Source organism: Ranitomeya imitator, chromosome 7 (assembly GCF_032444005.1).
Source record: "Ranitomeya imitator isolate aRanImi1 chromosome 7, aRanImi1.pri, whole genome shotgun sequence".
Classification (NCBI taxonomy): domain Eukaryota; kingdom Metazoa; phylum Chordata; class Amphibia; order Anura; family Dendrobatidae; genus Ranitomeya; species Ranitomeya imitator.
Window position 1 is genome coordinate 211,633,436 of NC_091288.1, and position 11,213 is coordinate 211,644,648.

General features: G+C 41.1%; 1 protein-coding gene across 1 annotated transcript; it reads right to left on the reverse strand.

The window, feature by feature from the left end:
• Window positions 1-265: 265 nt before the first annotated feature.
• PDIA2 (protein disulfide isomerase family A member 2) lies at window positions 266-10,718 on the reverse strand. Its single transcript, XM_069734717.1, has 11 exons — window positions 10,392-10,718; window positions 9,313-9,519; window positions 8,167-8,300; window positions 7,808-7,945; window positions 7,470-7,583; window positions 7,203-7,328; window positions 6,738-6,932; window positions 6,533-6,653; window positions 4,743-4,924; window positions 531-620; window positions 266-451 (listed from the first exon to the last, which is right to left on the reverse strand). The coding sequence occupies exons 1-11, from the start codon at window positions 10,588-10,590 to the stop codon at window positions 377-379; spliced, it is 1,581 nt and encodes a 526-aa protein (XP_069590818.1). The 5' UTR covers window positions 10,591-10,718; the 3' UTR covers window positions 266-376.
• Window positions 10,719-11,213: the final 495 nt, after the last annotated feature.

An 11,213-nucleotide genomic window follows, 5' to 3' on the forward strand; every position in this document is an offset into this window, starting at 1 on the left:
CCCTGTGGTTGTAGAAAGACCCGCCCCCTGTGGTTGTGGTAAGACCCGCCCCCACTGCAGCAGAAATGACAGAAGGGGGACACCTAGTGGCTGACACCGGAGTGATTTTTATTTTTTTTTCTGCGGATAAAAATCACTTTTACAGTAAGTGATTAGAAGATTGTGTATTCATCACATCATCTATCAAACAAGACCAAGTTGTCTGAAAAGTTCAGGGACCTCTCCGAAGTCACTAGTTGCATCAATCAGACTAGTTAAATCTTAGTACTGTAAAAACACTTTATTATTTTAGGCTTATATAAATTGGTAAACATTCAATTTTCGGAGAATTGTTTTACTCATCTGGGCGTCCATTAATTCCGCATAAGTTACTCGGCTACAATTCATCTTTGGACTTCTCTTCTTCCACTAAAATATCTTTTTGTTGAGCTGCCTTCAAATCTTCTACTATCTGTAGAACAAAAAAAAAAGTCAAAATTTTAACATAACAAACTCTGTAAAAATATAAAAACAATCCCAAAACGACCAACCTTTTCTTCTTCATCCTGGGGTAGCACTCCACCGCTATCGATAAATTTAGAAAACAGCTCCACGGTCCTATTCTTAGTGTATTCAATCATCTACGTAGATTATAAAATTGTCACTTAAAATGCACATAATTTGCATGAAAATAAACAGCTGCTGATGAGAATGCGACGTTCTGGCGCACGTCGTGTTATTATGCGTAACTTACAGTGATGATGCATACTTCTGTATACTGCGTAATTACAAGGAACCAAGTTATGTGAAGTTTTTTGACATTTTAGGCTTTTTTTAAATTTTACAGTATAATTCATGTTGAATGTGGCCGTTTACGGAATATATAACCCAACACCTTTTACGCTGCATTTTATATTAACTTTATTTTTAACTCTGCCGTTCAATGCCATACTCATGTAAAATGGCAGCTTCTTGACTGATTTTAGGTATACGAGTTTAGTACTGAGAGTGCACAGAGGTGAACCTGTGCTAAATATTGTAACTTTATACATAAATAACACAACAAACATCTAAATAAAGGGACCGTCACAAAAGTTCACTCCCTTGTACTCAAAGTACTTACCGTATATACTCAAGTATAACCCGACCTGAGTATAAGCCGACCCCCCCTAATTTTGCCACAAAAAAACTGGGAAAACTTATTGACTCGAGTATAAGCCTAGGGTGGAAATGCAGCAACTACTGGTGAATTTCAAAAATAAAAATAGATCATTATTTCCCCATAGCTGTGCCATATAGTGCTCTGCACCGTTCATATTGCCCCATAGATGCTGCACAGATGCCCCATATAGTGCTGTGTGCCGTTCATACTGCCCCATAGATGCTGCACAGATGCCCCATATAGTGCTGTGTGCCGTTCATACTGCCCCATAGATGCTGCACAGATGCCCCATATAGTGCTGTGTGCCGTTCATACTGCCCCATAGATGCTGCACAGATGCCCCATATAGTGCTGTGTGCCGTTCATACTGCCCCATAGATGCTGCACAGATGCCCCATATAGTGCTGTGTGCCGTTCATACTGCCCCATAGATGCTGCACATAAATCTGTGCCATGGCCGCTGCTGCTGCTGCAATAAAAAAAAAAAAACACATACTCACCTCTCTTGATTGCAGCTCCCAGCGTCCGGTCCCGGCGCCTCCATCTTCCCGGCGTCTCCGCTCTGACTGATCAGGCAGAGGGCGCCGCGCACACTATATGCGTCATCGCGCCCTCTGCCTGAACAGTCAGAGCGCAGACTCCGGGAAGATGGAGGCGCCGAGAAGATGGAGCGGCGCCCGGCGGCTGGAACGTGGACAGGTAAATATAACATACTCACCTAGTCCTAGCGATCCTCGCGCTGTCCCTGCCTTCCTCCCCGTCTTCTGTGCTGCAGCCTCTTCCTGTCAGCGGTCACCGGCACCGCTGATTAGAGAAATGAATAGGGGGCTCCACCCCTATGGGAGGTGGAGCCGCCTATTCATTTCTGTAATGAGCGGTCCCACGTGACCGCTGAAGAGGGGAAGAAGCTGCAGCACAGAAGACGGGGAGGAAGGCAGGGACAGCGCGAGGATCGCTGGGACTAGGTAAGTATACCTCAGCGCCCTCACCTGCCGACCCCACCGCTACCGTGACTCGAGTATAAGCCGAGAGGGGCACTTTCAGCCCAAAAATTTGGGCTGAAAATCTCGGCTTATACTCGAGTATATACGGTAAGTGAAATATCTATCTAGACATATTCAGGTATTTTACCTTAGTACTTTGAGTGCCCAGGAGTGATCCATAGTTCCGTTATTTGGATATTATGTTATATATGTATAAACTTACAATACTTTTACCTCTGCACTAAAAATACTAAATTGAAATATCTCTCTAGATATATAGTGGTGTCAGTCTAGTACTTTAAGTGCACAGAGGTGAATCTGTGCTAAATATTGTAACTTTATACATATGTAACACAACAAACCTCTAAATAAAGGGACTGTAGCAAAAGTTCACTCCTGTACACTCAAAGTACTAAAGTGAAATGGCTATCTAGACATATACAGGTATTTTACCTTAGTACTTTGAGTGCCCAGGGGTGAACCTGAGCCAAATATAGTCCCTTTATTTGGATATTGTTATGTATGTATAAACTTTCAAAATGTAGCACAGGTTCACCTCTGTGCGCCAAAAATACTAAACTGAAATATCTAGATACAGTGGGGCAAAAAAGTATTTAGTCAGTCAGCAATAGTGCAAGTTCCACCACTTAAAAAGATGAGGTGTCTGTAATTTACATCATAGGTAGACCTCAACTATGGGAGACAAACTGAGAAAAAAAAATCCAGAAAATCACATTGTCTGTTTTTTTAACATTTTATTTGCATATTATGGTGGAAAATAAGTATTTGGTCAGAAACAAAATTTCATCTCAATACTTTGTAATATATCCTTTGTTGGCAATGACAGAGGTCAAACGTTTTCTGTAAGTCTTCACAAGGTTGCCACACACTGTTGTTGGTATGTTGGCCCATTCCTCCATGCAGATCTCCTCTAGAGCAGTGATGTTTTTGGCTTTTCGCTGGGCAACACGGACCTTCAACTCCCTCCAAAGGTTTTCTATAGGGTTGAGATCTGGAGACTGGCTAGGCCACTCCAGGACCTTGAAATGCTTCTTACGAAGCCACTCCTTCGTTGCCCTGGCGGTCTGCTTTGGATCATTGTCATGTTGAAAGACCCAGCCACGTTTCATCTTCAATGCCCTTGCTGATGGAAGGAGGTTTGCACTCAAAATCTCACGATACATGGCCCCATTCATTCTTTCATGTACCCGGATCAGTCGTCCTGGCCCCTTTGCAGAGAAACAGTCCCAAAGCATGATGTTTCCACCACCATGCTTTACAGTAGGTATGGTGTTTGATGGATGCAACTCAGTATTCTTTTTCCTCCAAACACGACAAGTTGTGTTTCTACCAAACAGTTCCAGTTTGGTTTCATCAGACCATAGGACATTCTCCCAAAACTCCTCTGGATCATCCAAATGCTCTCTAGCAAACTTCAGACGGGCCCGGACATGTACTGGCTTAAGCAGTGGGACACGTCTGGCACTGCAGGATCTGAGTCCATGGTGGCGTAGTGTGTTACTTATGGTAGGCCTTGTTACATTGGTCCCAGCTCTCTGCAGTTCATTCACTAGGTCCCCCCGCGTGGTTCTGGGATTTTTTCTCACCGTTCTTGTGATCATTCTGACCCCACGGGGTGGGATTTTGTGTGGAGCCCCAGATCGAGGGAGATTATCAGTGGTCTTGTATGTCTTCCATTTTCTAATTATTGCTCCCACTGTTGATTTCTTCACTCCAAGCTGGTTGGCTATTGCAGATTCAGTCTTCCCAGCCTGGTGCAGGGCTACTATTTTGTTTCTGGTGTCCTTTGACAGCTCTTTGGTCTTCACCATAGTGGAGTTTGGAGTCAGACTGTTTGAGGGTGTGCACAGGTGTCTTTTTATACTGATAACAAGTTTAAACAGGTGCCATTACTACAGGTAATGAGTGGAGGAAAGAGGAGACTCTTAAAGAAGAAGTTACAGGTCTGTGAGAGCCAGAAATCTTGATTGTTTGTTTCTGACCAAATACTTATTTTCCACCATAATATGCAAAAAAAAATGTTAAAAAAACAGACAATGTGATTTTCTGGATTTTTTTTTCTCAGTTTGTCTCCCATAGTTGAGGTCTACCTATGATGTAAATTACAGACGCCTCTCATCTTTTTAAGTGGTGGAACTTGCACTATTGCTGACTGACTAAATACTTTTTTGCCCCACTGTATATACCGGTGTCAGTCTAGTACTTTACGTGCACAGAGGTGAATCTGTGATAAATGTTGTAGCTTTATACATGTATAATACAACAAACATCTAAATAAAGTGAGTGTATTTAGCTTAAATTCTCTCCTGTGAACTCAAATTACTAAACTGAAATACCTATATATATCAAGTTAGATATCAGTCCAGTACTTTGAGTACACAGGGGTGAACCTGTTCTAAATACTGTCCCTTTATCTGAATGTGTCTCTGAATAAACAGGACAGCAGACTCGCAAACGTGCTCGTCGTAAGTGGAATTATAATTAAAAAATCAATAAATTTTTTTAAAAAGTGAAAGTGCAGTTGGCCTACTTGTTGATATCACTGCTCATATTTATCTAGAATTGTGTGTACTTGCTTTCCGAAACAGTCCTCTTACCTTTCTTCCTGGTCCTGCTGGGAAGAACCTCAGGTTGGGGTAACCTCGTACTCTCATCCCATCTATTTCATTTGCGGTGCCGTCCATTTTAGCGATGATGACGTTTTCATGGTCTTTGTATTTTTTTCCGAGCTCCTCCCAGATGGGTTCTAGCTCTTTACAGTGAGAACACCAAGGTGCGTCTAGGACGGAGGATGTACATGAGTTACCAGACAATAAGATGACTTCATTTACATTATATAAAGGGGTTCTCTCATAAAGATAAATGTATACTGATCCTGAGTTACCTCCTGTATTATACCCCAGAGCTGCACTCACTATTCCTCTGGTGCAGTCACTGTGTACATACATTACATTACTGATCCTGAGTTACCTCCTGTATTATACTCCAGAGCTGCACTCACTATTCTGCTGGTGCAGTCACTGTGTACACACATTACATTACTGATCCTGAGTTACATCCTGTATTATACCCCAGAGCTGCACTCACTATTCTGCTGGTGCAGTCACTGTGTACATACATTACATTACTGATCCTGAGTTACCTCCTGTATTATACCCCAGAGCTGCACTCACTATTCTGGTGGTGCAGTCACTGTGTACACACATTACATTACTGATCCTAAGTTACATCCTGTAGTATACTCCAGAGCTGCACTCACTATTCTGCTGGTGCAGTCACTGTGTACATACATTACATTACTGATCCTGAGTTACATCCTGTATTATACTCCAGAGCTGCACTCACTATTCTGCTGGTGCAGTCACTGTGTACACACATTACATTACTGATCCTAAGTTACATCCTGTATTATACTCCAGAGCTGCACTCACTATTCTGCTGGTGCAGTCACTGTGTACATACATTACTGATCCTGAGTTACATCCTGTATTATACTCCAGAGCTGCACTCACTATTCTGCTGGTGCAGTCACTGTGTACATACATTACATTACTGATCCTGAGTTACATCCTGTATTATACCCCAGAGCTGCACTCACTATTCTGCTGGTGCAGTCACTGTGTACATACATTACATTACTGATCCTGAGTTACATCCTGTATTATACCCCAGAGCTGCACTCACTATTCTGCTGGTGCAGTCACTGTGTACATGCATTACATTACTGATCCTGAGTTACATCCTGTATTATACTCCAGAGCTGCACTCACTATTCTGCTGGTGCAGTCACTGTGTACATACATTACATTACTGATCCTGAGTTACATCCTGTATTATACTCCAGAGCTGCACTCACTATTCTGCTGGTGCAGTCACTGTGTACATACATTACTGATCCTGAGTTACATCCTGTATTATACTCCAGAGCTGCACTCACTATTCTGCTGGTGCAGTCACTGTGTACATACATTACATTACTGATCCTGAGTTACATCCTGTATTATACTCCAGAGCTGCACTCACTATTCTGCTGGTGCAGTCACTGTGTACATACATTACTGATCCTGAGTTACATCCTCTATTATACTCCAGAGCTGCACTCACTATTCTGCTGGTGCAGTCACTGTGTACATACATTACTGATCCTGAGTTACATCCTGTATTATACCCCAGAGCTGCACTCACTATTCTGCTGGTGCAGTCACTGTGTACATACATTACATTACTGATCCTGAGTTACATCCTGTATTATACCCCAGAGCTGCACTCACTATTCTGCTGGTGCAGTCACTGTGTACATACATTACATTACTGATCCTGAGTTACCTCCTGTATTATACTCCAGAGCTGCACTCACTATTCTTCCTATCATCGTTGATTTACTTACAGAATTCCACAAACACGTTCTTGGTCTCGTCGTACGCTACTTCTTCGAAATTCTTGCCCACAAGAACTTTCACCGGCTTTTTATCCCAGTCTTCGGGAAGTTCTTCACTTAACAAATTTTGCTAAATGGAAAACGGGAAACTTCTAGAATTGATGTCATCTGACAATTATGAGTCTCGTGATTGTTTTGCATTGATTTTCCGCACCTTTATTTTACCGTCCATGACGCTCTGGCAAAATTCTTTCACCGTCTCTGAGGTTATTTTTTCGGCGTTGAAGGCGAACTTCTTCACCTGATCGATGTTGATTAAACGGATGGTGGGAATATCTTCATTCGTGAGTCCAAAATACTCCAGGACCCCGGCGTGAGGCCCGTCAGAGTTAATCACCACAAATAAAATCTGATGGAGATGGGGAAAAAAAACATAAGTGAAAACAAAAAGATACCAAAATTTAAAGGGGTACTCCCCATTTTATAGCGTGACGGCATTGGGGGGGGGGGTCCCGTTAATCCTGATGAAGGGCACGTAGGGATGTTGTGAGTCTCCTGGCTGTGAAGAGATGTTACGGCTTGTCTAAGTTGGGTGAGAGGGGTAATGTGTATGAAGGGGGGGGGGGTTATTTTTTTTAAAGGGGATGTCCCTTTAAATGTATCCATCCATAAACCATACCTTCCCTTTAAAATCAGGAGCGGCCTGTTTGAAATTCTCCAAAAGTGTAAGTTGATCTTCAATGGTCTTATTAATAAAGAGCAGTAAGTGGTTGGGAATCTTGGCTGCAAAGATTTTTTCTGATGTCTGTTCAGTAAAAAAAAATAAAGTTTTTAATTCTAACATATGTACCTTTAATACTAAGAGAAGCAACCTGCTCAAATTCCTCACAGCTCCCCCGCAGGCAAACTGGAGTATTGCAGGTAAATGCTTTACATTTCTACATACCTGATCATTGTATTCGACCACTAGATCCATACTGTTGACCATAAGGAACCTAACCAGCTCGTCTTTGTCGAAGCCCAGCTCCTCGTCGCCCTGATATTCATATTTCCCTTCAGGCTAGAAAAAAAAATTCATGATGTGGTAAGGGGTTGTAGGAATTCAGTTATGATGACCCGTCTGTATGAAGCTTTGGGTGGAGGATACCTTTCGTTCTACTACGACCAATGGACGTATCATTATTTTGGAGACCTCAAACCTGGAGGCTCCAGTGCCCCTAAGCTTCACCACCCACAGTGATCAGACTTGGGTGACGGGACATGGGGCAACATAAAAGCTCTTACACTCTTGAAGAAGATGACGCTGTCTGCAGTAACTCCAAACTTCTCAAATATTTCTTCCCTGTGAGCCACGGCGAAGGTGAAGTCTTCAGTGTTGGACGCAACCTCGTTGAATAGGCTCAGGTCGGCATCGTCAGGATCCTGGAAAAGTTGACAAAAAAAGTTATGAAAAATTCCACTGTCTCAATCTTGGGATATCAGAAACCGATCCAAGACTCCCAGAAAGTTCTTTGGCCTTCAAAGCTTTGCGGGATCAGAAGTCTAAACTGAAGCTCCTGGACCTCCTCTACCGAGTGGGCCTCCTCCGGTACTCGGGTCTGGGGGCGATGGATTCCTCCTGGGGGCGCTGTAGTAGGGTTTACCTTGAAGAATCCAATCACTGCATTCTCATGAGATTTGATAAACTCCTCAGCGGCTGATGGAGTTTCCACCACCACGGCCGCGGGCTCCATCCTCCTCAGCATCCACCTGACGAGGCCCTCCGTGTCTCTCCTGCCTGTCAGGGAAGAGATTGCCTTCTGTTTAATAGATACATGATGTCTATGATCCATCTATTATCTAGCTATCTATTATCGATTATCTATATATTAATTATTATCTATCTATTATGTATCTTATCTATCTATAAATTACGTATTATCTATCGTATATTATCTATATCTATTATTTATCTTATCTATCTATATTATCTATCTATCCATAAATTATCATCTATCTATCATCTATTATCTATCTATCATCTATTATCTATATTATTATCTATTTATCTATTTTCTATTATCTATATATCTATCGTCTATTATCTAATATCTAGAAAAAAAAATTTTTTCAAAACATTTTTTTAAACTTATGTAAATAAATGAAAATGAATGTTCTTAGAGCATAAATTGGCCAATTAATGTATGCCCATCAACCACGGCAAGGTGACCTCCCTCTGATGGGACCCTGCTCTACTGTACATGTCTGTAGGTTGATACTCCAAAAAATTTTTTTTGAGTAGTAAAATCTAGATTGTTTTTAATGTTTTTCTGTGTTTTCACATGGCCTAAACTTATACACAGTGCTGCTGTGCTTTCTTTGCTCTATATATTGCAGTCTGGCAGCTAGCACATGTTCACACTCAGGAGGTGCTGGTCAGTCTTTTTGTATATTTATCATCTATAAATTATCTATTTATCTATCTATTATCTATCTATCTATTATCATCTATATTATCTATCTGATATCTATCTATAATCTATTATCTATCTTATCTATGATCTATTATCTATCTATTATATTATTATCATCTATATTATCTATCTATCCATCTGTTATCTATCTATATCTAACTTCTCTATCTATCTATCTATTATCTTTATTATCATCTATATTATCTGTTATCTATTATCTCTCTATTGTCTATCTATCTATAATCTCTCTTATCTCTCTATCTGTCTATATCTATTATCTATCTATAATCTATCTATTATCTATCTCTCATATTCTGTCTGTCCATCTCTCGTTACCTCCATAATCGATATGACCGGTTCTGTTTCCATTGTGGAAGAACTTTAAGGTGGGATATCCACTGACACCAAACTCATCGCCGAGATCTTTTTCTTCGGTGGCGTCCACTTTGGCGAGCCGAGCCTCCGATGTTTTTTCCTTTAAGGTTTCCGCGGCTTTACTATATTTTGGGGCCAGTTCCTGGCAGTGGCCGCACCATGGGGCATCTGTGAAATACATACCACCATTGAATATTCCTGGCGGTGAGAGAGTCGCCCCTTTATCAGAGGTGAGGTCCCTGGAGGACCCGGCCCTTCCATGCATTATACTGACAGCCCACTGACTTCAATGGGAATGTGCAGTACCGCTTTTTCCCCAGTAGTGGCGCTATAGGGGGATCTAGATTTTATTTTGATGGATTCACCGATTTCCATGTCTCTGGTGATAATGGGACTTTTGGGAAAATGAGCAGCTGGGCGCTGAAGGCTGAATATAGAGTAACGCGCACCTGCCCCTTCCCAGGAAACTCGCCGGAGGGAAAAATCTGCTCTGTGAAGTTTTTATTTTATTTTATCATTTTATGTAGGATGTATGGTCAGGGACTGTCTCCTTAAGGTAGAACATTTTTCTTTACTGGTATTCTACAAATAATTTTCTGATATTTTTTTCACAATTTTCTTTTTTGCAAAATATAATGATTTAGAGGGAAAAAAAAAAAGTTGCCATCTAGTGGCAGAATCCTGCGCTGCAGTCTCCTATGGCTGTGTGTAACATATGGTATTACACCGCCATACATCCTTTAAGTTCTGGTCATTTTTTGGGACCTCCTCGATTTCATCTACCAGGAGAAGAAACCCGAAGTTTCTAGACCCCAATGCAAAGTTTGTAACATACAATTGTATATCTAAGCAGACATACCCTTAAAGGGATGGCCTCACTAGAGACCATCCCTTTAAGGACTTCAGGTAAGCGAAAGAACAATGCAGGAGTTGCCATATTGATTGCCGCCCAACTTTTCCAAGACTCCTGAACATATTGATACCTAGCGGGGATTTTTGGGGCCAACCTTAAAATTTAAAGGGGTCCTACCAATACTTACAGAATTCCACCAGCAGGTACTTGTAGGTCCTGAGGGCATTGTCGAAGTTCTTCTGGTTGAGGACCAGCACGTTCTCCTCTTCCAAGAGCTCATCCGTCTTCTCCTCGCTGGTGGACTCCGCAGAGGTGGCGTTGGCGGAGTCTTCAGCTTTGACGTAGAAGCCCAAGAGGAGGCCGAGGAGCAGATGAGACCACCTCATGGTGTATGGAGAAAAGGGGGTTCAGTCCGTCCTGCCCGTACACTGAAAGAAGGACTATAAGTAGGGTGGGAGCAGATAAAGCCTCGGTGGTGGTGACGAGGACGCGGCAGGCTCGCGTGGAGCATTGCTACTGGTTTACGCAGCGGACACTGTTCAAATATTGACCCCGTCCTATCAGTCCTTGGGCTGCCAAATCTTGAAGGGCGATGGGGATTGATGTCCGGAGAGAAACCTGCCAGGATCACTAGTGGCTTCCCCCCCTCCAAATTTTTTTTTTTGCTATTTATTTATTTATTTTGCTATTTAATATTTTATTTTTTAAATTAATATTCCCCAATATTTTTGTATTTAATAAAAAAATAATAATTTTATTTGCTAATTAATAATTTATTTAATTTGCAATTTAATATTTTATTTTAAAAATTAATATTCCCCAATATTTTTGTATTTAATAAAAAAATAATAATTTTATTTGCTAATTAATCATTTATTTAATTTGCTATTTAATATTTTATTTTTTAAATTAATATTCCCCAATATTTTTGTATTTTATTTAATAAAAATTTTTTTATTTGCTAATTATTTAATTTGCTATTTAATATTTTATTTTTTAAATTAATATT

What these genes read in the sequence shown, in the direction of transcription:
- PDIA2 (XM_069734717.1), bottom strand. Translation starts at nt 10,590, where the DNA reads ATGAGGTGGTCTCATCTGCTCCTCGGCCTCCTCTTGGGCTTCTACGTC. An exon ending in TGGTCGAATACAATGATCAG is followed by an intron (nt 7,329 to 7,469) that starts GTATGTAGAAAT and finishes TTTACTGAACAG; the next exon opens with ACATCAGAAAAAATCTTTGC. An exon ending in CTCCTGATTTTAAAGGGAAG is followed by an intron (nt 6,933 to 7,202) that starts GTATGGTTTATG and finishes CATCTCCATCAG; the next exon opens with ATTTTATTTGTGGTGATTAA.